Raw genomic sequence first — 27,604 nt, 5'->3', positions numbered from 1 at the left:
TTTCCTCTTTTATTAGTATAGATTTAACATCAAAGCTTCACTCTCGAAACAAAACGCTTCTTTTTCTTCTTCACGAAACAAAACTCAAAGCGGATAAATAAATAAACAAATCTTTGGACAATTTCACAGCGCCATCTAGTCCAAAAGTAGGCAACCAATATGCTTGTGTTAAGGGTGCTAGCATAATGGATATACTTTTTTATAATTTATTTATTAAATTAAATACATGGTACCTACATATTATACATAGTTACACCCAGATCCGTCAAAGAAATTAAAATTCATCATTTCAATTTCTGCTCGGCCGGCCGACTCGAAACAGCCTCTCGGCATAGTATCAAATGCATTTGGTCGCCGTACAAATCACCGCTTCACGACACGAACGCACGTAAACGTCACGGCGGGAAAAATGACACAGGTCCTACCTTGACGGGCGCTCGCGCCATACTAATCGATGTCGGCTTGCGTATTGTAATTTATACTGATATTCACATCAATATTTTGACAAAGTGGTTACTAATATTTAAACAATAACTGTAGAAATCAATTCTACAATGAATATTCTTTATTTTGGGATACTTTTATTGCAGTTATTGCTGTGTTTTTAAACCAAAAACCACGATCAAAATGTGACGTTAATCTTCAAATTTGCCAAATTATTTTTAGATTTTACTCAATAATGGTAATGAAATTCAAGAATCTATTTCATTAATGGACTACAAGAATATATGTCCGATGATTACTATATATTTTTAAGCTTATTATATGAGCGTAAATAATAGATACAGGACTTTGAAAATGAGTCTGCGGCAATTTTTCCGTAAAATGGTTGTGGGAGATGGGGCACTGTGAATTAAGCAAAAGAGTTTTAGTAAATCCGTTTCATTAATGGTCAACACCAAGGATTGACCTATCTTTCGCAGTTATTAAATAATCTCTGGGTGTTGCTTAAAATAGTAATTCATGCTTCCAAAATCTTAGAAATTCGCACGAAAATGTAAAATGGCTCTTAACAAAATGTACACAAAAAATGTACTAAAAGTCAAGTTAACCATTGTTTGAAAAACATTAGTTTCTGATATTTAACCACTTGTCATTTGACATCTGTCAAATTTGACCATTGGTTATTTTAACTACGAATCAAAAAACCGGGCCTTAGTTACCTACAATTGGAATAAGAAAGTTTCATTCACTTTGGGTACCACGAACTATATGACGCAAACTGTACATAGAAATTTTTTTTACCAAAAAAATGAACAGTCTGAGGCGACTGTACTCGTAACATATCACAAAAGAACACTTCCAATTTCATTTTAAAGTTACTTAGTTCAATTTCGTAATGAAGGATCTTAGATAAATCTATGTACAAGTTTTGGTTCTCATTTTGAACCTATGAAAACATTGGACTTCCTGACTTCACTTATTGAAGGGTAAAAATATACTTCCAGTGTTATAATTTACATAAATAGGTACATTAGGTAAATATTTATTTAAAAGGAACAAAAGTGTATTTTATTAATTATTCTATTACGTTAGTTTCTACTGGGTGAGTTACTGTCACCCTGTATGTATGTATATCTCACCCTATTGTTCCATCCATCACACACATGGACACAGTATCACCAAACAAATCCATGAAATTTATTTGATGTAATAGGTAACAACAAAATTGAGGCTCGTATTCATAAACCTCTCTCGATGTTTGACTAAAACCATGAGTTGGAATAAATTGACTGTGACATAAAAAACGACGGCCTCTCGTGCTAAATCAGACAATCCGTTCAAAAGTCAATATTTTGTAAGCTTCCAACTCAACTTAAGATCAACTTACTAACACTTGCCTCCATAATACTTCAGTAAAAATACCTTAACGTTACTATCACAGTCAGTAAACTAACATACGACGCTTTACTCCTGGATCCAGCTCCCGTCGTCCAGAAGCGGCTTTCCTTTATCTTTGGTGCACAGTTGCTGTGCTTGTCTTCTGTAATGCACATGGCGTATGCCATCATATGGGGCAGGAGGTTCTGTTCGTAGCTGGCGGTGAACAAGTGCTGCCAGGGTCCTGCTGCGAAGACGGCTACGTCTTCTCCACCGTGGGTCTCGGAGTCGAGGGGAACTAAGCTTGGGTAGGAGTAACCTAAGTCACCTGAAATGTTGGTAATATTTGAGATCAGTAAGGTGGATAAAGATTAATACGTAAAATACTAAATGTAAACCATATTTTTTCTTTAAAGACTCAAATGGGTCTCCCTACGACCTAGCAACTGCCAGTAACGTTTTGGACAGAGACATTAGCTAGCAGCTAAACTATAGACCTTGACTATCTAAGAGATTTATAAGTGGGAACGAGAGGTAAGATTAGTCTCACGTAGTGGTTGGTAGAGTGAATAAGCACTAGTAGAGCATCATGATATACTCGTAAGTAAGTAGGTGTTTTGCTTACAAAAAGTAATTAGCAATTTTATAGATCTCTGTGTTGCTATCATACGACCCTGTTACACAATCATACATACGTAACGTTTTATCAAAGAAGGTGCAGAAGGCGTTGCGTTTCTTCTGTAAGTTAATATGTTAGAGTGCTTAAAAATACTTACGATTCATAAACTGCTGATGCAGCGTCACATCGACCCTCTTCCCATCAGCACCAATGGAATCAGCCTTCCCATTGGCATAACTTATAGTAGTATACGGTATATTATCTGCACCAGTGGCCGTGTCCACCGTTCCCAGGATATCGTTGCCTCTTGAAGGATACCCAGCTACCGTCATAGTGTGGGCATGGTCGGAGCTGACGACGATCAGGGTGTCCTGCTCACTCGTAAGGGATTTCGCTTTCTTGATAGCTTTGGAGAATTCTACTGTCTCGTCGAGGGCCAGGTGTGCTAAGCTGTCGTGATGGGCGTGATCAATTCTTCCACCTGAAAGTAAAAGATATTCGTAAAATAATCTTCTTCTATTGTAGGATTATAACGACATGGGTTAAGATGGTCAAGAGATACTGTAAAATAATGCCATGGATGCACGTATTATAAAGAGGTTGAGTAAAACCTATGAGTAACAATAATTTATGATTTAGCAGTGTATGTTTTACGTCATCAGGTTTTCATAATTTTATAAAAATCGAGAAAAACAATCACTTTGATAATTAAAAAATGCTTTGATTTCCCCATGTTTCGCCAAATTACACATAGTTTATACAGTGTTAATTTCCATGTTGAAAGAATAAAAGAAAAATGTTTTATGATTATTATGATGCAAGTGATTAAGATCTTTATTGATAGTGTTATAAAGTCTTAAATAACTCCTTGCATTTTTTTTTTATGTGATAGGAGGCAAACGATTTTCTAGAGGATTATAAAAACGCGTGCGTCATTTAGGAACCAATCGAAACCGCATCGAAAGGCGGGTGGCACGTCACCGGCCTTATTATATCAATGTTTACATAACTTGAAATCAAATCAAATCAATGTCAATCATGGCGTTTTATCACGAAAACTATTGCATTGTGAACCGTGACCCTCGTGATAACAATGGGCATGTCAAGGTTGCTTGCAAATTAAAAAGTTATTCGGCTATTCGTTCCAGGTAGCGATTCACTCAGACTTTTGATGAAAGAATTTGGCTTGGTGGTCATGGGTGAAGTCCGGGAAAAGAATCAATATACTAAGCTCCAACTTCTTTCCTCGCTTAGTCCAGTTGAATTTAATTCTGAAACTAGATTATACTCACTTAAAATGATATCAACCAAAATAATGTAAGTAGAAACTCAACCATAGGCAAACTCAAGCAGGTCAAAGAGCTGCTCAACTTCGGATCAAGTATTTTGAATCTGAGCCATAATCTAGTATTCTAGGTCAGCTGTATTTTGCAATCTCTAGCCAGAGTAGAATACCATTCATCATCATCATAATTTCAGCCACAGGACGCCCAACTGCTGGACATAGTCCTATAGGATTTCCAGATTGGCCGGTTTCCAGGTCCTTTATGAGGTCATCTGCTGTCCACCTTGCGGGCGGACATTCCACTCTACTTTAAAAGATTTGATGATAATAATGATTCATTAAATACCTTCAACGAACAAGAAGTATCCTTTCTCGTTCCTGCTCAGCATCTTGATGGCGACTTCCACCATCTCTTCAAGGGTGGGCTGGTTCTGAGCCTGCAGGTGGTAGCTCATATGGTCGTCATGGAACAGGCCCATTAGGTATTCTGGAAGCTCGTCGGAGTTATAGACCTGGAAATACACACAAGATTTTATAGACGGTTAAAAAATAGTATATTATTCAGCTAGATCCGTTTAGTAGTTTTTGCGAGTAAGAGTAACAAACATCTTTACGTCTTCACATGCCTTTACATTTTAATAATATGTATTAGATAGGATGGGTATCATAAATGAGCATAGGCGTGCCGATTCAGGGTGTGAGTGGTAGAGCTAGAACCCAATTTTAGGCCATGCCTACAATTTTATGTGATACGGAACTGGCGATGCATCATCACTATATTAGAGCAATAGCATTGCAAAATCTTAATTAACTTCTTCTTCTTTTCGTGTCGACAACAAACCTACAAAGTGTCAGCCCAAAACTTTGCCACAAGAGTGGCGTTGTCAGCAGCATTCATCAAATCCTCCTGAGTGCAGTTGCTCGGGCACTCTTCTTAATTACCTTATAAAGTTCATTCCTATCAGTCACGTACTGATGAGTGGCGTTCCTCCGGACCTTGTCCTCATGCCACACCTCCGTCAGGTCCAGCCCATCTAGCCTCCGCCCAGTGCTGGGACCGAGCGCGCTGGACATGTTGGGAAGCATCTCCTTGCGGCCTCCGCCCATGATGACCTGCAATGGTTGAAACAAATTACATTATTATTTAGATCAGCTGGAGGGGTAACGAGACTATTAATAATTTGCATAGTAATAGCAAATCAATAATATTCTTTTTTTATACGTTATCCTTATCATGATAGCTTTTTGCGATAAAACCGTCTTATTTGTGTTCGTCCATATACATTTCCTTCTAAATTAACGAAGCAACAAAGCCAAGTGTTGCCAAATTCACTTGGGAATCAGAATTTTTAAAGTTAAGAATAAATTGTTGTAATTATAGTTAAATTATGATGATCGCAAAATATATTGAAGATAATGCAGGTCACGGGTTTTGCTATTGTATTCTACCTCAAAGATTTAAGAACATAAATCATGGATCAAATTCTGTAATTTAGTTTAAAATATTCATTTTTCATGGAATTGCATTAGTATTCGTAAATCTCTTTCATTGCATGACAGAAATTTGAAACACAGCTGGAGGACTCTCAATGACAAAAATACAGACCACAGCACATAAAACTACACACTGTAGTGTCTTAAGTAGTTGTAATAAGAGCGATATTGCATCAAAAATGTATAGTCTGATGTGCAATCGATTCTTTTCTTATCACAAGTATTTTCAACATCATTGTTAGATGATTCATTTACTGCTGTCCGTACGGAACTAATTTTCTATTGACGGTTTTTTTCTGAAAGAAGGGTATTTGAACTCCACTTTTTGTTTATTTCTGTAAAGTTTTCCTCAATTACTTAGGTTTCTGTGTATCGGCTGTGGTATCGGTATCGAGTACTAATTAGTTTTACGTAGGTATTTTTACCAAGAACAAAAACAAAACAAAAATAATTTTAGAAATAGCGGTAGACCGCATCTTGTTTTAATTTATTTGGACGATTTTAAATTGTATTCCATGTATGTAATTAGATTTAGTAGATTGAAATTGCTAAAACTCCACATCATTGAATGATTAACTTTGGTTAATTCTGCACTTTCAATTAATTGCAGATTGCAGTTTACTGATTATTTCCGTGTATCCTTCCAATCTTGCTTTTTTCCCAGAATAAATTCCATAAAAAGTCACTGTACCGCGAGATTTTCTTTTTACATACTATTTAAAAATCCGTTGCCTGCCCTTCAACCAGCTATGTTTTGTAAGGCAATTCAAATCAGGATTCAATCGGGACTATTCCCACCTCTCGTTCCCACCGCTGCAACTCCTGTGCAGCAACGATCTACAGCTTGACCGCCAACATTGTCCGATTAAGATTTAAACTACCACGAAAGTTGTCTTCTAGGCAGCTTACCTTGAAGTGCTTCCCAGGGTAGCCCATGACGAGCTGGTGGGCGATGTCCTTGCAGCCGAGCGCTAAGCACTCCTCGGGCACGTCGGCGTCCGCCTCCCAGTTTCTGTCTGAAGTGTGCGCGTACATCCCTGCTGGAGACGCGTGGGTCACACGCGTTGTTGTTACTAGACCTGGAAGAACATAGTTAATGTTATCATCTTCACCCTTATTGTCATCATCATCATCATCATTATCATCATCAATGATCATCATCATCACTCGTCTCGGTCGCTTTTTCTGTGAGGCGCAAATCGCCGTCTTTAGTTGCATATTATGGAACTCTTAGTCCAAACTTCGAGCGTGGCAACGCTCACTTTAGTTTCAAGATTTGATAGAATGAGCCTTTTGATTAGTAGAATTTTATCGATAAAATGCGGCGATAGTTTAAAACTATAATCTGAGGTATAGACCAATCACTGGACTACGTACCTAGTACTAAATTATTCTGTGTTTTGGACTAAGAATACATTGTTTTGAGCTTCGTTCTGCATTACGAAACTAGTATGATCAGTTGCGATGTGAAGTATGATGATGACGTATGCCGCTTAGTTGTAAATTATTTTAAGCTAGCCTTTATAGACCCAATACACTGAACTGTCCCACCCGTGACATTGACAGGAGGCGCGTTTTCTGTGACATCTATAGCAAGTTACAAAACATTTTTTATAAGGTCTAGCGCCTAGTTCAATCACTTTTTGAGGTATGAAAGTGGCACGGGAGGGGTGGCATTGACATATTATGACGTGACAGATCCTACAAGGAAGGAGATCTGAAGTCTCGGACGTTAAATTTTGATCTCACAAAAACACTCTCTCGTGCCGCTCCTACCTCAGGCAATCACTCAGCTAAGCACTGGACTTATAATACCAAATATTTTTTCTGTGACATCTATAACACGTAAAACAATAATTTTATTACAGAGAGAATTTATTATTAGATAGCCTTTGTATGAAAATGTTAGATGTTTTATGTACCTACTATGTTTGATGTATTATGGTCAATAGAAGCACTTGATGTTGTAATTACTTAGACAACTAATGATCAGGATCTCGCACGTGTATGCATATTTATTATTGGTCTTTAAACTCATAAAACTCTATTGTTATTCTATTCTGATGAGAAAGGGACTCTACCTTCAAGTTATCTTATTTAAATGACTCAATTGGCATGTATTTAAAAGCTACAATTAGACATCACAGACTCAGCCATCTAATGTTAGATATAGATTAAAATATTACCCATTAAATATGTTTAAAATGTCTATGTTACCAAATTATTATTGCCCGAGTAAGTATTGTTTTCGCAAATAAACTAATTTAAGAAAGAGTAGGATATGACCTTCCTTCGTTAGAGGCGACATGAGAGAAGTGTGCAACCAGGGACTGTAGGTCAAATTCTCCATCTGCTTTTGATAAATTAGAGGGGTCATGCTCCTGCAGTAGAAACTAAATTCCCTGTATATGATGTCTAGGATGATCGTCACGATAAACTTTCATAGAGGCATAAAGCCCACACATTTGTCTTGTAAAATTGTCAATAATGGCAGGTGATGAATATTGATGATGATAGAGACACTTTTAACTGACATCTTTTTCAAAGTACTTCGTTCGTTCGTTCGTTTCAGCTAAATGACGTCCACTGCTGGACAAAGGCCTCCTCCAAGGTTTCCACAATGCACGGTCTTCCCAGGCTCTTCCCGCGACCTTTACCAGATCGTCGGTCCACCTAGTAGGAGGCCTGCCCACGCTACGTCTTCCAGCCCGTGGTCGCCACTCGAGAACTTTTCTGCCCCAAAGGCCATCGTCTCTACGAGTTATGTGCCACGCCCACTGCCACTTGATTTTAGCAATTCTGCGAGCTATGTCGGTCACTTTGGTTCTCCTGTGGATCTCCAAAGTACTTACCAACGTCCAGTCCTTCTTTTAACGCCCATTCGCCAATAGAGAGGGCCCTGTTGCCCTTATACAGCTGAGGGTAGCAGGACCCTCTGGTGACGTTGCCGTCCAGGCCGATGACGCCATACTTGGTCTTAACGCCTGAGAGGTATGACGTGGCAGTGCAGGCTGAATCCGCCACTTGTGCGTCCAGGCAGTATGTCTGGGGAGAAATATGAAAGTTAGACAGGTCAGCAGACTGTATCCATTAGCAGACTGCAATCAAACGCCCTTTGCGCTCAGAACTTCCGAAGTTCAATCAACTGTGAGCACATCCTAATAATGTACTATAACCAAAAACTCAAAAAGCGCCGAAGACAAAAAAAGTTAGACAGGGTATAATTTATGTACATTATTGAAATACATTTAAAAGGAGAGATAGAGCTTAATTGGCACTATTGGTAGTGCGATACAGTTCAGGAAATCTAAGAGAGTTTTATGGACACGAATAGGTATTTTGTATGTGAAATCAAACTCGGAACCTCTGAGACAAAATAATCTAACTCCCTAACCACTAACAGGACTACGTTGTCTGAAAATTATTTATTATTATTAAAGTGTGCTTGTAAATAGATGAACAAATAAAATCGTTAATTGCTTTTTACACAGAAAAAGGAATTCCAAAAAAAGACTTAATTATTATTAAAAAAGTAGAAAGAAAAATATGACAGCGGTTCAGCTCGTGCTGCCAAGGTCTACCTGTGCTAAACAGCGCTAATTGTCAGCCACTCCTACTTCTCTTGATAATTAAAGTGATTTTTCAAATTTCTTTACTTTTCTTTAAAACCGGACCTAGATCAGCATATTTGTCATGATACATACATGATAAACTATGACTCAAAAAAAACCACATACAACTCGTTACACCTTACAATATTATTGTAAAGATAGTGACTTTTTCACCATTTTCCTGTATGTAAGAGTAAAACATCTCTTATTCCACGATTTTCTTTGCAGCCTTTGGCAGTCTTCACAGCCTTGGTCGTGAATACGGCTGGACTGACAATTAAGCAGCATAATTTCCTATTTCCTTCCTCGCATTGTAATATTGTTGACAAATACGCGTATCACTTCTGAGGGTATTGTGAAGTAAGTATACTTAATAAGCGCCCTCGAGAATCCACTTGGAACCGTTTAATTAGCAAGTATACTGTTCATAATGTTCATGGGTTCACTTGTTTCGTTAAATAAGCTGTAAACTTGGAGCAAATAATTCGATTTCATTCTTCGAACTCTAAGGCTGGGTTGCACCATCTTACTTAAGCTATAACAAACGCCAAAAATCTGTGAAACTCAATCCAAAAAAACTGGTTACCGTTATAGTTACGGTTAAAGTTAGGTGGTGCAACTCAGCCTTAACATTCTTCTGTTAAACATTGCTGGTTCCAAGACAGTCCACTATCTCATGGACTGCTCAACCTTCACTGTTTAGGTTTCATAGTCAAGCTATAGAGCCTGGCTTTAAAGGAGTTGCAGTGGTGGGTACAAGAAGTGGGATTAGTCTATAGGTGATCAGTTTGCTCGTTTGCCTCCTATCCCATAAAAAAACTGTAGATACAGTTACCAATTAAAAAAGTCATCATCAAAATGAAAAAAGGTAATATCGACAAATACTTAGGCTGAGTTGTTGCTCTACCTAACTTTGACCGTAACTTTAACGATAACCGGTGCTTTTGTATGGAGTTTGGCAGATTTTTGACGTTGGTTACAGTTAAAGTAAGATGGTGCAACCCAGCCTTAGAAAAACATTATACTCTACCTATTCCGTTGGAATATTATGTAGAAGCGTAATCTATTTTTATTGTTTTAAATTGCATTTACCTAAAGGGACTTCACCGTCAAGAATTTCCTTAAAAATAAAACAGCTCTGAATAATAAACACTTACCTAATGACAGTTATTGAAACCTTGGTTTTCCTTGAAAAGAAATACCTTCAGTATAATAGCAATGTTACAGTGATAGTAGTTTGTATAAAAATATTATGATAGCTTACATAATAGAGACTTCTACTTAATTATTATGGTCAATTGTTGGCCGTTTGGTGTAGAGGTCCGTATTTGTATTGCACAAATTACTAATAGTTCCGTTAACCACCAACTATTTTGTTCGGTTTGGTTGGTGATAGGGCTTGTTTTCGTAGTCCGCCTGCCTAGCTACCATCATTATCTCAGTCTGTCGCCATAACAACAATTAACAGTATTGTTGTGTTTCGGCAGTTTGAGGTAAGATGATAGGTTGCCAGTTTATCTGTGGTTGAGGATTCTGGTTAAAGCTCGCTGCCACTTTTGGCTTGATCATCACTTAATTTCCATCGTATGAAATGGAGGCCAAGAGCTTCCTCTGGATAAAAACACAACGTCTTAGTTTATTTGTGTGACCATAACGAGACCTCGGCGCGTGCGCATTCTCCTTGATCATGAACGTGACAGTGTCGTGTCGTGTCGTGTCACTTCTTTTACACGCAAGTGTCAATGAATGGAGCCTTTAGTTTAGAGTCATCGATTTACATAATATTCGGTTTGCCGCAGCCCGCGATGCGGCTGCCACTTTTTGCCACAATAATAAATCTTAGTTTTTTAATGGCTGATTTGAAATATTTAATTACAAAACTTAACACAAGTAGATTATTTCAGTTTACTTAAAAAACTACGACTACGAAAAAGAAGCAGTTTCATCTGGATAAGTAGATAATATCGAGGTAGACTCGCTCGCTTAATAAGTACTTCAGCTAATGAAAGGTCTAACTATGACTCGTGGTCGTGAAAGGTGCCATTAATTAAATACGTCGTCATTCTACAGACAGCTCTTCAAACTATGTTTTTGTGCAGTAAATAGAACATAGTGCAAGTAGTGCAACAAGTGTCATACATGGGGCATAATCTATCTATCTATCTATCTATACAGGGTGGAAACGATAAGTGATCTCACACGATTATTTCTAAACTATACGAGATATCGAAAAACTGGTTACTGATCCTGAAAGTGCTTCACGAGCTCTCAAACGGTATCAGTAATAGGTTACAGAATTAACTGGATCTATCCGAAAATTCAATGTTTTTAGCCTCCATACTAAATGTATGCCAGCCACACAATATTAGAAGTGTTAATTTTTTTTATTAAATAATAAACACCTAAATTGAACTCCAACTTGCATTCTTATGTAAAATTATTCATGGAAATCATTGGTTTTAAGCTTTACTTGCTATAATATTATCAAGTCATGAGTGCCATGACTGTAGCAGTACTAAATGTATGGAAGCTGGAAACATTGAATTTTTGGATAGATCCAGTTTATTTTGTAACCTATTATTGGTACCGTTGGATAGAGCTCATGAAGCACTTTCAAGATCAGTAACCAGTTTTTGGATATCTTGTATAGTTTTTAATATTATGTGGTTTTACTAAATGTATGGAAGCTGGAATCATTCAATTTTCGCATAGATCCAGTTTATTTTATAACCTATTATTGATACCGTTGGATAGAGCTCGTGAAGTACTTTCAGGATCAATAACCAGTTTTTGGATATCTTAGGTAGTTTAGAAATAATCGAGTGAGATCACTTATCGTTTCCACCCTGTATAAATAAAAATGAATTGATGTTCGTTAGTCTGATTAAAACCCGAGAACGGCTGGGCCGATTGAGACTTTGTTTTTAAAATGTTTGTCATAGTACAGGGTAGGTCTAATCGGTGAGCAAATACGCACGCGATATTGTTTTTCTGTGACAGACAAAATTCGACGCGGGCGAAGCCGCGGGCGGAAAGCTAGTATTTTAATATTAGAGAAGAAAAATATGGCACCTTTGAATTCGTGGTCACCTTTGAAACCACTACAGTTACTTTGATGCTATTAATGAAATAAAAGCTGAAGACAATAGAATATGTTTAGATTCATGTAAGAGATAGATATGTCACCGTAAAATTGTGAATTCCGTCAGATTATAATCTGACGTAGTTAAATTACAATCTAACCTAACCTAACCCACTGTTAGTTTACAATCTAACGCGTTATATTATAAACTGACAAAGTTCACAATTTCACGTTGACAGATTACATTTCATAATTTCAAGCAGAGTAGATTAGGAATACTTTCATTCTTCCCGTGCGTGCCTATCGCCCGTATTCACAAACATTACTATGAGGTCTCACAGTGCGTGTGGTGGATGCACCGGGTGACACGAACCAATCACAGAGCTCTATTAAACGCTGTGCGTTCGATTTGCTGCTTCACTTAAGCAAGCATCGTTTGTGAATACGGGCGTATGTCGTTTAGGGTAAGTGGGAGGAATATGCGAACATCAGGCCTCTTAGTCAGTCTGTCCAGCGCGTTGGGAACGTAGGCCAAATCCTTAATTTTCATCTAGTAAAGTCTCTAATTTCGCAGGAGCGGTCTTTGTGGAAATCCTTGGGGGAGGCCTTTGTCCAGCAGTGGACGTCTTTCGGCTGAAACTAACGAACGAAATTCTCTAATTTAGCCTCTCTAGGATCATGCTCTTGCAATGGAGACAACTCACCTGAAGATGATTATAATGACATTAAGATAAATACCCCGCAATTACTTGGAAACTTGAAAATGTGTATCAATGACAATTCAATATTTATTAGCGGATAATTTTAATCACTGAAATTGCTACTTTACAATAAAAGACTTGTTTATTTTTAGGTCAATGAAAACTCAATTATTAACTCCATAAAATGATGCAAATATAAAGGCCACTACAAAAATAACAACAAACTACAACAAGGCGATATTACTTATCCAGGAAAAAGTAAAATTTTGAACGATAAGGTAATAAAAACATAAAAAAATCACCAGATTTCCTTGATGTACAGACTGCACTTCAAGTTAAATACGAGGTATTTTCGCATCAAGTCAGTGATGTAAATAGAAGATGTCAATCTTTAGCAGTTGCATGGATCGTTTCATCCACGAAGACGCGCCCCACCATTCTTCCGCTAATGTTTGAGTGTTATCGGTACACGCTAAATATCCATGCACACGCACACTACAATAATGCCGCTCGGATTGCTCGGACCAAACTCCCGAACCCCGCGCTTCCCTGAACTAAAAATTGGTGGGGCGCGTCTTCGTGGATGAAACGATCTATACAAAATTTAATTTAGCGTCAAATCTGTATTAGCAAAATCCGATGTGCTGTCAGCTTCAAGAAAATATAGTGCACCAGAATTAAATCGATGGTGTGTAAGTAATATCCCACCAAAAACATTCTGTAAAAAACTAGCCAAGTCTCGATGGAGCTGCCTGTTTATCTCTAAAAAGTAATGAAATCTAGACAAAGTCGTGCCAAGTCTATGGTTCCTTACTGCGATTTCTTTATTATTATAGTTAATGTTGTGTGACTTGGCCGTTGAACAACCTTTATTAAGTGCGTATTTATAATACTTATGTATGATTATCTTAATAAAGGTTGTTCAACGGCCAAGTCACACAACATTAACTATAATAATAAAGAAATCGCAGTAAGGAACCATAGACTTGGCACGACTTTGTCTAGATTTCATTACTTTTTAGAGATAAACAGGCAGCTCCATCGAGACTTGGCTAGTTTTTTACAGAATGTTTTTGGTGGGATTTCACTTCTTTTTGTAGAAAGTGGCATAAATTTAACGTCGTCGTCTTTTCTTTTAATATTATCGACATTTTTTTTACGATATTAAACACAAATAAACTCAACGACCTTTAAAATGGACAACGAATCAGAAATTGTTTTAATAACTTAACCTTAGCGAACCTCACGATATAAACGAAATCAAGGAAATGCTAATAATTACACAACATTCAACTTAATCGATGGGGGGGTCTAGAAAGGAAAAAAAATCTTGACACCGCGGTGCAGAAAATCGACGCTCAAAGTGCTAGCGCCATCTAGCGGTGAGGGGTACAGGCGAACACCACGGTGCCGGTGTGGCGCTAGTAGTATTGATTATGAATGTTGTGTTACTCCAGATCTTCGATTTTCTTAGTTTTTATAGTTTTCCCTTTATGTGGCCATTAAACCCTAACTCTGTACCAAATTTCAGCTCTCTGAGTTAATGGGAAGTACTAGTTCTATTTTGATGATCATCAGTGAGTGAGTGAGTGAGTGTCATAAATGCGAAACTTTGCTTTCGCTTAACTTCGGAACTAATTGACCTACAGACTTGAAATTTTGGATTTTAAGTGTGTGATTATAGCTTACTAGATGACGAAAATTTCTGCGTTCTGGTCTTATCCTAAGGTTCTCAAATAGAGGCCTGAAAATGCGGCGAAATGGTTCCAGTAAAGGATGGTACGGCAGTGTTTGCTTCGCGCTCGACTTGGCGGGGGCACTGCCGTGCCCCCAGATGACATTGACAAAGGACCGACAAAAAAACTTATTGATTTTTTTTTATTCGTTCCGTTTCATAAATTCTTTTATACCTAAACCGATAATGGGTCAAACTAAACTAACAATTTAAGTAAATTTTCCGGTTTATTCATTTTGTGTAACATTTTACACAAAACAAATAAAAATAAACTTTAACTTCTTCAAATAATCAACCAAGAGTCAATTCGACCTCTTCATTCATACCCCCAATTAAATGTTTTTTCATTTAAAAATATGTAACATGAACTGCTGAAATTACATATTTCTTTATTAAAATAATATGTTATTCTTTAGTATCATAAATGACCTATCAAAGTAATAAAAACTTTAAATGTAAAGTATACAGATGCAATTTCAAATACCTACCTCTCGATTAGTTCGAATGACCGATGATCCACGACAGATTAACAGTAATCCAAAACGAAATAAGAAAAAAAGTTCATGTAACATCGATCGGTACTTTAAACTCTAGTAATTATCACTTTTGTGATTATAAAAATAGAGTTTAAAGTCCATTGGTAGTAGGTAATTGACAACAACGTGCGTCGATTAAATCTTTTTGTACCGAAATCTGGTACAATTGGATAACGGGCCGTGCTTTGCGACTTCCTTCCTTATTTACTTGCTTATAAAACGAACAAATGTAAGTGTCACGTAAATGAGTTTTTTTACTGGATAATGGCGGCTTTGGTAGAGGTTTTTACCAGTTTTTGGTAGCGGGACTAATCCCAGCTCTCTTTCCCATCTGCCAAAAGCTTGGTCAAGGAAACCTTTAAACGATGAAGGTAGAACTGTTTTGGAACCCGTAATAAGATACTACATTTAGAACGTCAGAAATCTCAAAGAAGCATGTAGGTACTCAAAGTGTAAAAAGTCATATCTGGAGTGGTTGCGGTGGTACCGAGTGGTCGCAAGCTATTGGTGTAGGTTCAAATCTCGCGGGGTCAAAATAAGTAAATGTCGATGAGTTTGGCATTTAAAAAGGTTTGGGAGGATCCGTTAATTCCATCTGGTTTGTATCTACAAGAACTTAACTGGTTTCAATGTAGAGCTCTTAATCGAAATGCTTCCAGTTTTAAAACTCTAATCCCTAGAAAATAGGATCCAAAACAACTCACCCGAGCCAACCCAGTGACGGGGAACTTCTCAAATTCCAGCACATTCTCCTCCCCAAGTCCTCGATCCAACTGCCCCGCAAATGTCCTGGCCGCCATGACTGTGGTAATTGACATTCCATCTCCTATAAACAAGATCCCATTCTTCGCCTTATTCGTATTGGGGGTCTCCTTCAGCTTGGCCTTCAAGGTGGTAGATGCCAGCTTCCTCCAGTAGCTACCATGTTTTTCTTCGGCAGGAATGTACGAAGGGTTCATGACCGTGTCCAAAACCTTTTTCGGTTTTGGTGTGGACACGATCTCTTCTGTAAAGAGAGGGATGGTTAGTGCGTGGTCTTTTTGGGTTATCGTCGATTTGCCACAGTCTACTCGTCACATGGAAAATTATACAGGGTGTCCAAGAGGGGAGGTAGCTCTACTAATGTACTATCCCAAAAAAATATGAAAAAAAATTTGATTCCGTTTTTTTTTAAATAAAGTGCTCTAAACTCGAAATCTAGTCATAATTTTCAAAAGTTTGTTTACAGATAAACCGTTTATCATAAACGAAGCGATCATGTACAAATAATAATTAGTAAGAAAAAAGTACAAATAAACTCCAAACGCAGCAATTATAGCCAGATACTTAGGCAAAGCTGATTTTGATTTTATTTTCACTTTAAAAAACCCTTTTGATTGAATTTATTTTCACTTTAAAAAAAAAAAATTTTTTGTATCTTTATGCGCTTTTTTTTCATATTTTTTAGGCATAGTACATTAGTAGAGCTACCTCCCCTAGCAGTTTGATTCACCCATTCTGGGACACCCTGTATGTATGTAACTCACTTAATTTTAAGCTGCATGTACGAGTGGTACGAGTATCAAACAAGGCTGTATGTTTCTTTATTAAAGATTAAATAAATAAAAATAAAAAATATTCATCACAATAAAATTATATTGTTATATTAAAATTATAATGTGATATTAAGTATGTCTCTACAAAATTACAAGTAGTTCAGTATGTTTTATTTTATTTTCAACAAAAGTGTGATGAATCTATGGTATTATGGCAAATTGACAATAACTCGTATAAATTGACCTATTTTAACATGTAAATATTTGTATGGTTAGTATGTATTAGATGTTTTTGATTTAAACCCTTGAATAGGCATGGTATTTTTTTATAGTTTTTGAATCTTTGCTTTCAAAAAATATTATTACGGCGAATTTATAGCCACTGTTTCTATTTCATTATTAGTTAGGTATAGACATTTTAATGTACATAATGTCACAGACACAAAGAAATAGGCAAGGAAACATATCTTAAAAATGATAATTTTATTTGCATTACACTTTACAATTTGTAACTTGTTTCACTCAAGGTAAAGGACTTTTTAACACTTCAGGATCTTCCGGAAAAGGGCCGTTAAAATATCGCATTGTACGGCTAATAAGGTCTGTGGCGCACGAGGTCGGGTCGTTGGTTCGATAAACTTGACCTTGGTTACGTATTGCTACTTAATATGAAAAGGAAGTTCGATTTCAAGTAAGTACTTTTTTCTGAGTAGTTCTTCCACTATCTCCTACTAATATCGTAAATGCGAAAGTTTTTAATGATGTTGGGTGTATGTTTGTTACTCTTGCACTCTAAAACTACTGAACGAATTTTGATAAAATATTACATTATTCTTGTTTATACATACATCAGAATGACATAATTATCCTACAAATATTATAAATGCGATAGTTTGTGAGGATCTGTGTTTGTTATTGCTTAACGCAAAAACAACTGAATGGATTTTGATAAAACTTTATGTATAGGCCATAGTCATTTATAATGATCTGTGACAAACTGAATTTCACGCAGAGCTGCAAACAAAAGCTAGTTTCATGTTCATTCATCATTTTTGCATTGTTCTTATGTAGTACAAATTTGACAATATTATTTTTTGATTTAAAATTAAATAAATTCCATTCATAATTTTTTTAGTCTTTTTTGGTAGGTAATCATATTATGATTCCCACTAAAATATTATCTTAATTGTTTTATTGTGTCTGTGAACTTTGACCTCTTATTAATTTCAAAACTGCATCATAACTTAAGTTTATTACCCAATCGAATATGCAAGAGCACGCGAACCTTGATCCACTCGCGATGCAATTTTTGACTCTTTAATCATTCAATTTTATTATTCTGACCCGGTCTGGTCAGCCTTGGGTCAAACCCCTACGTCAGAGACATCTTTAAGGTGCCAATTTAATTGCTGAATTGAAGGTTGCGTGTACTATGACGTCACGGTAATGTAGAGCAATGCATTTCAATTTAGGTGGAATATGCTTTCTTCAGTATTTTCTTTCTCTACAGAATGAAAAAAATAGACTGATTCTGGTATGATAGTCAAATTATAAGTAAGCAAAAGGGGGCTATTCTGGTTTAATTTACTTAAAAAGTAACAACTGTTTAGGGTTAGGCTGTTTTAGGGTTTTAAATTTTTTCTTAGATTGCATTTTAGCATATGCGTTTTTTTTACGGGAAGAAAATGCATTGAATCGCATACCTACCCTGCGGGGACAGGGTAGGTTATGTGGGGCTCACCAAGTCAGAAGGACGAGGCATACCCACTAATGCGTAATACCCTGGCCTAACGTTCCACGCTTTCGGAGAATAAGCCGCATTGTTATATGATAGCAAATATGTTTTCTTTAGCGTCTGAAACGTTATCATTGTTTATAGAACTATACCATACTTCAACATATTTCTATAGACAATCTATGTAAAGTTGCGGTGACACATAAAATTATTTTTTCAACCGTAGATAAAAAAGTTAAAACACATTGTTTTAGCGTTGGTTTACCAATAGATATATTACTTAATTAAATTGATACACATAGAATTCATCACGTCCAGTATTACCGTCTTAGTTCAATAAAGTCACGTCCCAGGTAAAAATTATCGCACTGTGTTACTGCCAGGTTGATAAAGTAAATGTCAAAACATGTGATTTTCCATTGTTTTGGTGTCTGTTTTTTTATGATTTCACGATTAGTTAAAAACGTTTGAGGTTGGCGGTGATTTGGAATAATTTACCGATGCTTTACTACTAAAATAAACAATAATTTTATACATTCGCATTCACTTTTACACATAGGAACTATTTAGAAAGAAAGAAAGAAAGAAAGAAAAGTATTTATTCGATGCTAGTACAAAATAAAATAACAAATAGATATAACAAAACCAAACAGTAAAGTACATGCACCAAAATGGCATCAGCATTTACATTAATTAGTGTTTTTTTTTCTACAAAAATTCAATCAATGATGATACTAATGACCTAAAAACTAAACTTCAGGATAACCCTTTGCATGTTCACGAAGGGATACAATAGTATCATATTTAATTCATAATTATGACACACACATGCATAACATGCAAGTCCTGGAGGTGTATTGTTTTCTTTTAACGCAGCAAGTCCTGAAGATAAATTATTTTCTTTTCAAAGTTCAAGTTTGTTGAACTAAAACAAGGACTTACCAGTCTTGGCAAGGTGAATCCAATTATTTTTTCAGTACCGTAATTTACGCTATCGTTTGATTTGATTTAAATGTCACACTAAGATATTTTTCAGACAGATTCAATAAAATTTTCAATCCTATTAAGATTTTTTTTTATAAAACTGTAAGTTTAATCTGGGATTTCAAATGTGGAGCTGGTAAGGCCAACGGAGTAGGTATTGTAACATTTATAAACTCGCCTCTGCGGTCTGGACGTTGTAAAGGATGATTGAACTGGTTAAATTGTGATCCGACTGACCACAATGGCAGTATAGCTCGCCCAAGAATAGAAATCTTGATGAGACGAGTATTAACGTAAGGAACACTTGCGGTTTTAGGGTTAAATATTAGAATAAAGATTGATTAAAGGAGGTGGTACATAGATTGGACAGAAACTCATAAAAATTACAAGGTATGCAAAAATGCGAACTATTTAGATAATTAATTGGCAATAATTGAAAAATTGCGTTGGAACAACTCTTGGTTAGGAAGAAAGGGAATGTAGAGATTTGTTCCTGAATTTCTCGAAAAAAGGCAGTCAAAAGTCAAAAGGAACGTATGTTTCATTCATACCTATAGCAAGATGTGGTGAAAGAAATGTTCAATTCTATTTTTTAATTTTTTTATGTTTTTTATTTTATTTTTTTATGTTGATAAAAGTTATTATTGGAAGTAGCAAACACATTAGTTTTAACGATTTTGTGGGGGTCTGAAAACCTATTGTTAAAGTCCAGGTTTAAAAAGTTAGGGTGAAAATTACTACTGAAAAGATTAAATGTAAGAAGTAAAGTTAGATGATTTAGTTTTTATGAATAAATAACAAAATATAAGACATGTTTTTGCGAATTTAGAACTTGAAAGGTGTTGGTAAACACAAACATTTTAATAAAATATTCGTAAATTTTCAGCTTCCGCAAAGATTTAGCTGTTTTTAAACATTTCCCACGCACGACATAAACAATTCACATATTATTTTTGTCATATTAATTCACAAACATAAACCACACAATCACAAACACGCTAACACACCTGAAAGCGCATAAGCGCATACGGCCGCGGCCAGCAGACACGCGCGAAATCCCGCCATCACTGCGCGAGGTGCGCCGGCGCCTGCGTTTATCAACGAACACGGCAGATAGGTGCGGACGTTTCGACGCAGCTGGCAAACGCTTACTTAGTTGATTTATAAGATTTTAAACTGTCGCGTTCCATTTCAACTTAAATTAGTAAGACACGGGTCTTAACGCGACGTTTATTAATGAGTTACATTATGTACTCACGGCTTGACGTTTCGGCTGCGATTAAGACCCGTGTCTTACTAATTTACTTAGTTGATTGTCCTCTACTTCTTAATTATGACTGAACAGGACTATTCCTAACTTTCGTTCCCACCGCTGCAACTCGTGTGTGGTCAGGATGCTGACAAAGGTGACTGGGTTCTTCTCAGCACCAGCCCATTATGTTGTCCCGAAGTGGTGGTACGGGATTATCCCCACCTCTCGTTCCCACCACCGCAACTCTTATGTAGCCAGGATCTACAGTTAGACCGCCACAAAAACCCAACCAATGAAGGTCAAGTTTGTCCCGGGGGAAAGTTAAACTGTCATTGGACCCGCAACGAAATTAATCAGAAGAACATAGGAGGAGTTCGAAATTAAGGTTCGACTTCCCTCCATTGCAAAGCGGATGACAGGTGACAAACAAAGGTTTTTAAACCTTTAAGAAAAGATTATGCACCACAGACAACAAATATCAATTAAGGGGGCCTATCTTATGAGCAATTAGCAACTACCTGCCAATAAAATTTTTCACAAAATCGCTTAAAAGCACGGAAATTTTTCCTTGTCGCGACAAGATCGGTCTAATAAACTTACGGTGAACTATACGTCTTCTTCATGATGACTGAACAGGACTATTCTTAACTTTCGTTCCCACCGCTGCAACTCGTGTGGGGTCAGGATGCTGACAAGGGTGGCTGAGTTTATTCCGCCAATTCTTGTCAGCACCAGCCCATTATGTTGTCCCGAAGTGGTGGTCCGTACCACCACTAGTCTACTACGTACTAGTCCCGTGACTATCCCCACCTCTCGTTCCCACCACTGCAACTCTTGTGTAGCCAGGATCTACAGCTTGACCGCCACAAAAACCCAACCAATGAAGGTCAAGTTTGTCCCGGGGGAAAGTTAAACTGTCATTGGACCCGCAACGAAATTAATCAGAAGAACTTAGGAGGAGTTCGAAATTAAGGTTCGACTTCCCTCCATTGCAAAGCGGATGACAGGTGACAAACAAAGGTTTAAAACCTTTAAGAAAAAAAAGATTATGCACCACGGACAATAAATATCAATTAAGGGGGCCTATCTTATGAGCAATTAGCAACTACCTATCTGCCAATAATATTATAATAATAAACGCTTACTTAGTTGATTGTCCTCTACTTCTTAATGATGACTGAACAGGACTATTCTTAACTTTCGTTCCCATCGCTGCAACTTCTGTGTGGCCAGGAGGCTGACAAAGGTGACTGAGTTTATCCCGCCACTTCTTCTCAGCACCAGCCCATTATGTTGTCCCGAAGTGGTGGTAGGGCAAGCGTTATTTGGGACGGGTATAAGTACCCTGGAAAAGGCCCATGTACTGAATAAACTATTTCATTTCATCAACAACTTGACCGCCAATAAAAAAACCCAATCAGTGAAGGTTCTCGTAACTGAATATAGTTTCTACTTTATCACCATAATTTTTTTCCCATGTCGTTTCAGCCGAATGACATCTACAGCTGAATAAAGGCCTCCTTCAAGGATTTCCACAATAACCTGTATTTTGCTGCCCGTATCCAAGCACTTTCCGCGTCTCATATAACCATTGAAACCAGGCATCGAAACAGGGCTATCCCAAACTTCATAATCAGGTCATTATAACCCCTACTGTACTGGAGGACGTATTTATCAAAACCAGAGGTAAAAGGGATGATTTGACCTACACTCCTCACTCTAGCCAGACGGGTTGTTACCATTATTTTTATCATAATAGTTTTTATCTTTCTTCTCATACTTAGAGTTTTTACAACTAACATTCGTTATTTTGACACAATGATTCACGCTGCGTTTTTTCCACCATGTCTTCCCCATCAGCCGGTCCCATACTATTACGAGTTCCCAGTTCGTATGTCGGTAAGACAACATAGATGATTTCCTTGATCTTTTGATTGCTATAAAACCCAAGCATTCAAGGATAATTTTCTGTCTGGAGAGCGTTGAACTGAACTGTCATTGAGCTCACAACGAAATTGGTATGAAGAAAATATAATTCAGTCTACACAACAATTCGCCGACCCACCGACATGAGTTGTCGACCGGTCGTTGTGGAAATACTTGGGGGAGCCCTTTGTCCAGCAGTGGACGTCATTTGGCTGAAACAATACGTATGTGTCTCATAATTAATGTGTAATTTGATACCTAGATATAGCGTGGTTTGTTAATATTATAGACACGGCCTTAATATTATAAGAACAAAACGTCACAGTTTTGAATGCTGCATATTGACGCACATTTAATGGAATTGGTAACTCAAGGAAAATGGGTTATTAAGGCATCTTTCACGCAAGTTAAATATTGTGTGACGTATCGTCGTCGATTGTCATATCGTTTCAAACAAATGAATGACGTCCACTGCTGGACATAGGCCTCCTCCAAGGTTTTCCACAATACACGGTCCTGCGCTGCCCGCATCCAGGCTCTTCCCGCGACCTTTACGAGATCGTCGGTCCACCTAGTAGGAGGCCTGCCCACGCTACGTCTTCCAGCCCGTGGTCGCCACTCCAGAACTTTTCAGCCCCAGCGGCCATCAGCTCTACGACCTATGAGCCCCTTCCAATGCCACTTATTTTAGCAATTCTGCGGTCCTTGTCGGTCACATTGGTTTTCCTTGTGTTAGGCTGGTTTTAATGTCACGCGGACCGTCCGGTGCGGACCCGCTCCGCACGGCAAATCTGTATGAACTTCTAGGGAGCGTTTTAGAGTAATGCGGTCCGGAGGAACCGCTCCGCTCCCTAGCAGATCAGACAGATCGGCTGTGCGGAGCGATTCGCACTGACAGTCCGCGTGACACTAAAACCAGCCTTAAGGTGCATTTTTGCATTCGAGTTTATGTATAATTTGATGTGATGTATCTTATCCTATCTTACTACTGGACCCAGTCAGGTAGATAACGGCTTTAGCTTTTGTTGCGGTATTTTTTTTGTAAAAATGAGCTAGGTAAGTATTACATCAACAACTAGGGACTACTAACTACCGGTTGACTGTTTGCACTCAACCATAGCTACATTGATATTTTTATAAACAGCGTACATTACACTTAGTACGCTGTTCTCCAAAAATTTTATTTACGTGCGGATTTATTAAACCTACTCTATATGCGTATCAGTGAGAGTAATAAATCAGATCTCTTTACCCATCTATTTGAGTTTGGGAAAAAATCAAAAACTTGCGTGATTTAAGTCAGCACAGCGCCATCTGTGTTTGGAGGCTTGAACTTCTTGCTCACGTGCACTGCAAGCAACGAGCTCACAATTTCACAACCCTTTTTCCTGGCTGATTACGCACGATATTGTTGAGCAGTTTTTGGAGAGTTGTAAATTAGGGGTAAAAATATATTTTTAAGTAGAAAATAACTAGATTCGTGCTTTTGAGATGATTGGTAAGTAATACAATTCGTTAACATTAGATGAATATTATAAAACTCTTAAGATAGAGTTGATTATCAGTTACTTGTTGCTTGCGAAATGATTGCTTAAGATGTTATTAAAACATGGAATTAATGACCGAATTATAATAAAATATCTGATAGATACCGACAGGATTACACGCAATTGACGTGTCCCAGCTAATGCAATAGTTGTTAAAAAGACGATAACATTAAACTGATTGTGTGATAACATTAAAAATGATTGCTTCAACTTGGATTCAAGTTTAATTGTGTTGTTTTTAGATCTAAAATAAACTAGGACGTTTTAAGCTAAATACTGTGGTATCGAAAATAGCTGTACCAAATATTATTTTGTAACTCTATCTCGACTCTTACATGTACCATAATTTAATCTTCACGTTGCAATCAACAACGAAACAAAATACAACAGGGATGATGACTGGGTAATGAAATCGAAATTCTATTTAGTCCGTCAGATAGATAATAAAAAAAATTTGGACACATATTTTTTAATTTTTTTCATAATTGAATAATTAAAGTATTATATTGAGTTGAAATGTCGCGTGACGTCACTTTTGAGTAAAAAATATACTCAAGCGTGAAGTATCGCGCCATTTAACTCGATGTAGCACTCTTATTATTAAATTATGAAAGAAAATAAAAAATACGAGTAATATTTTCTAATTATCTGTCTGACGGACAAATAATTGAAATTTTGTCATCTAGCCTATTCATTTACCTACTTAAATCACTAGAAATATTGTAAATTCGGTATATCAATGTCCACCTTTGACTAATTTTTTTGTTATTTTACCACGTTGAACGCCGCAGGGACAGTAACAATGACGTCAATGCACAGATAGACAGTATTAACAATGCATTATTGTAAATTTTTCTTACCAGTACGTACGTTACATCCTGTATTATTTTGTACATAAAAAGTAATAAAAGTATAGCAATTGTTTGTGCACGTGATTAACATGTCGGCTGCCACTCAGGGAACTTCGGTTACTCACTCCCACAATCTTATCAAAATAAAACTAACTCCAAAATTAACAAACGGAGTGGTATAGACACTGGATTATCAGATTGCAGTGGGCTTGGTAAGTGTCAAGGGCAAGATAATAGTATGATGACAGCTCCTAGGATTGTCAGAGTTAGGTATTAAATATTATAACAAAATACAGAATAATTACAACTTTTACTGGTACAGGTTACATTTTTTTACATGCTTTTCCCTCAACAGAGAAGCTTTTACGCTTGTATTCACAAACATTACTATGAGGTCTCACAATGCTCGTGGACGCACAGGGTGACACACGAACCAATCAGAGAGCTCTAATAAACGCTGTGCATTCGATTTGCTGCTTTACTTAAGCAAGCATCGTTTGTGAATACGGGAGTTAGCCTGCATCTCACCTGATACTCGTAGAAAATGGTGATCAGGCTGAAGTAAAAGCGAGCTTCACTAATCCTCAATTACACAGGAGCGGGCTATCGTACGTCCCTACTACCGAAACACACAATGCTGTTAACATTGTTGTTATGACAGCCTTGGGCAAGATGGTGATAGATAGCGCACTTAGAACTAGATTTTCCACAAAGAAAACCGTGTAGAACATTTTTTTATCAATTACGAGGAAGCTCTTGGCCTGTATCTCACCTGATGGTAAATGATGATCAGGCCGAAGGTGGAAGCGAGCTTCACCCGGAATCCTCAACCACGGAGGAACTGGCTATCTTACCTTTAACTGCCGGAACACAACAATGCTGTTAACATTGTTGGTATGGCGACAGACTTAGGTAAGATGGTGGTAGCTAGCCAGGCGGACTTAGGACAAGCCCTACCACCAATCAAACCGAACAGAAAAATCTGCCCCCACTGGGAATCGAACCCGGGACCTCTGCGTCTGAAGCAGGTGGTCTTACCACTAGACTACAGAGGCGGTTAACGGATCACATTTTGCCCCCACTGCTGGGAATTGTCATTATCGTCATGTTAGATGCTCTGGCCTACTTAGTTTAAGAATAATAAGTGAAGTAAAGAAAACTGATAAGATTAATTCTAATTAACAACAGAAATAATATCAGACATCGCTAAGCAATTTGAAATCGACAATCTGTAAATTCGTAATCTTGCTTAATTCAAAACAACACTAATTAAAATTCAATAATTATGTAAACAGATAGTAAGAGCCGATCTTTGACATACAAATGAGATATTGCCTATCACTAGATTCGGATTACTTTGTTGATAATTCGCTGATTTGTAATAAATACTATCTGTTATGTCATATTGTTACGGTCTATTAATTAGATTTGAGTGTTACATAAACAACAACCGGTAAAGTGCGAGTCGGATTTGTAAGCTGAGGGTTCCAACTTCACTTAGAAAAGTCCTATACGACCTCTCCATTCCTCTTTCTTGTAAAAGGTACTCCAATGAAATCATGAATGTCTTTACTTTCTGAGTCTACGTAAAATAATTATGCCCATTTGTCCCATAGAAAAGAAACATAAAATTGTAAAATTAAGTTTTTAGGAAAGTGCTACAGTCAAAAACTTCAATATTAAAATTGATACTTACTAATGCTCGACCGTCCGAAACCAATTTATTGAGTTTGACACCCAAAAATCATCTATTGATGAGGTGAAAAATGTGTGGGAGTACATACAATGAGGATACATTCCTCATGATGGCAATCAATCAATTTTTGGTAGCAATAAGTAACTATAGAGTTTTTGAAAGGGTCACAGTTGACCCATGGGCAAGGGCTTTTAATAAAGAATTTAAAGTGAAAACACCATAGAACTTGTCAGGGCCGGATCATTTCGACATATTTCGCAACTCAGTACTCTACTGAGGACCTGTGTACCTTTAGCCTTGCAATAAATTGGTGCTTTGTGCTCCAATTGACGGACTGCGTATGGCAATGTGTTGAGAGACCTCAGTCATATGTATTGGGCGATGACCTGTATTTGTATAAATAGCGTATAATACACATTTATTGCAAACTTAAAACAAAGGTTATAAGGATATTTTTAGGGCTCATTACGGGTGTTTTAATTTTCAGAATTCAGAATGATCATAATAAGATCTTAAAGTTGTACCTATCAGTACTCTGGAGGGGTAATCCCGATTACCTACTTATTATATTAGTAGTTTGGGCAATGATACAGAATTCTTGTTTTCTGTTCATGTAGCTTACATGAGTTGCAGTCGTTAGATTAGTTAGTTAGATTATGAATTGAGGAAAATCCTTTAATTTTGACAAGTACTAGACGTTTAAAAAACTTGGTCAAGTCGTTTGTTGTTTTATCCTTGTCTCTACTTTTTTACGAGGATTTTACGTGGTATGAGTTGCCTATATTATTTTATCACAATTTTGTGTGTACAAAATAGGTACTACAAAATTGTCTATTATTTATTTAATTTACTTTTATTTCATGTAATGTATAAATGAAATTAATTCAGTGTTTTTATATCAAGTGACTCATAAAATTATGGATGAGATTTTTCAAAATTTATTTTAAATTAGTACCTAACTCCAACAATGCCTTAGTAACACTGTACCATTATGCAGTTTTTTCTTTATGGCCTATGGTTTACACATTAGTACCTGCAGATACCTACCTAATAAATGCTTTTTTTCGTTTTGCTCTACATATTTTTTATAATTACCACGAGCTTATTTATGTATGTAAATAAAACTACTTACCGTAAGCGCTGACGCACGCCAACAGACATAGTACAGTCGGACGCATGTCGCGTACAGTCGGA

The 27,604-nt window shown here is 37.0% G+C and overlaps 1 protein-coding gene across 2 annotated transcripts; it reads right to left on the bottom strand.

Moving 5' to 3' along the window:
* LOC135075307 (membrane-bound alkaline phosphatase-like) lies at positions 1–27,604 on the bottom strand. 2 transcript variants are annotated; one of them, XM_063969722.1, is made up of 8 exons: positions 27,543–27,604; positions 15,589–15,890; positions 8,072–8,264; positions 6,129–6,298; positions 4,668–4,838; positions 4,072–4,237; positions 2,598–2,921; positions 1–2,149 (listed from the first exon to the last, which is right to left on the bottom strand). In XM_063969722.1, the coding sequence occupies exons 1-8, from the start codon at positions 27,586–27,588 to the stop codon at positions 1,854–1,856; spliced, it is 1,668 nt and encodes a 555-aa protein (XP_063825792.1). In that variant the 5' UTR covers positions 27,589–27,604; the 3' UTR covers positions 1–1,853. The 2 variants fall into 2 exon arrangements, with proteins under 2 accessions (XP_063825792.1, XP_063825791.1); XM_063969721.1 differs by lacking the exon at positions 27,543–27,604 and adding an exon at positions 20,146–20,216.

This window comes from Ostrinia nubilalis, chromosome 10 (assembly GCF_963855985.1).
Source record: "Ostrinia nubilalis chromosome 10, ilOstNubi1.1, whole genome shotgun sequence".
Lineage (NCBI taxonomy): Eukaryota > Metazoa > Arthropoda > Insecta > Lepidoptera > Crambidae > Ostrinia > Ostrinia nubilalis.
This window is presented reverse-complemented; position numbering and strand designations above follow the sequence as displayed.

What these genes read in the sequence shown, in the direction of transcription:
- LOC135075307 (XM_063969721.1), bottom strand. Translation starts at nt 20,203, where the DNA reads ATGGCGGGATTTCGCGCGTGTCTGCTGGCCGCGGCCGTATGCGCTTAT. An exon ending in ACCCTGGGAAGCACTTCAAG is followed by an intron (nt 4,839 to 6,128) that starts GTAAGCTGCCTA and finishes CAACCATTGCAG; the next exon opens with GTCATCATGGGCGGAGGCCG. An exon ending in GCATCAGCAGTTTATGAATC is followed by an intron (nt 2,150 to 2,597) that starts GTAAGTATTTTT and finishes CCAACATTTCAG; the next exon opens with GTGACTTAGGTTACTCCTAC.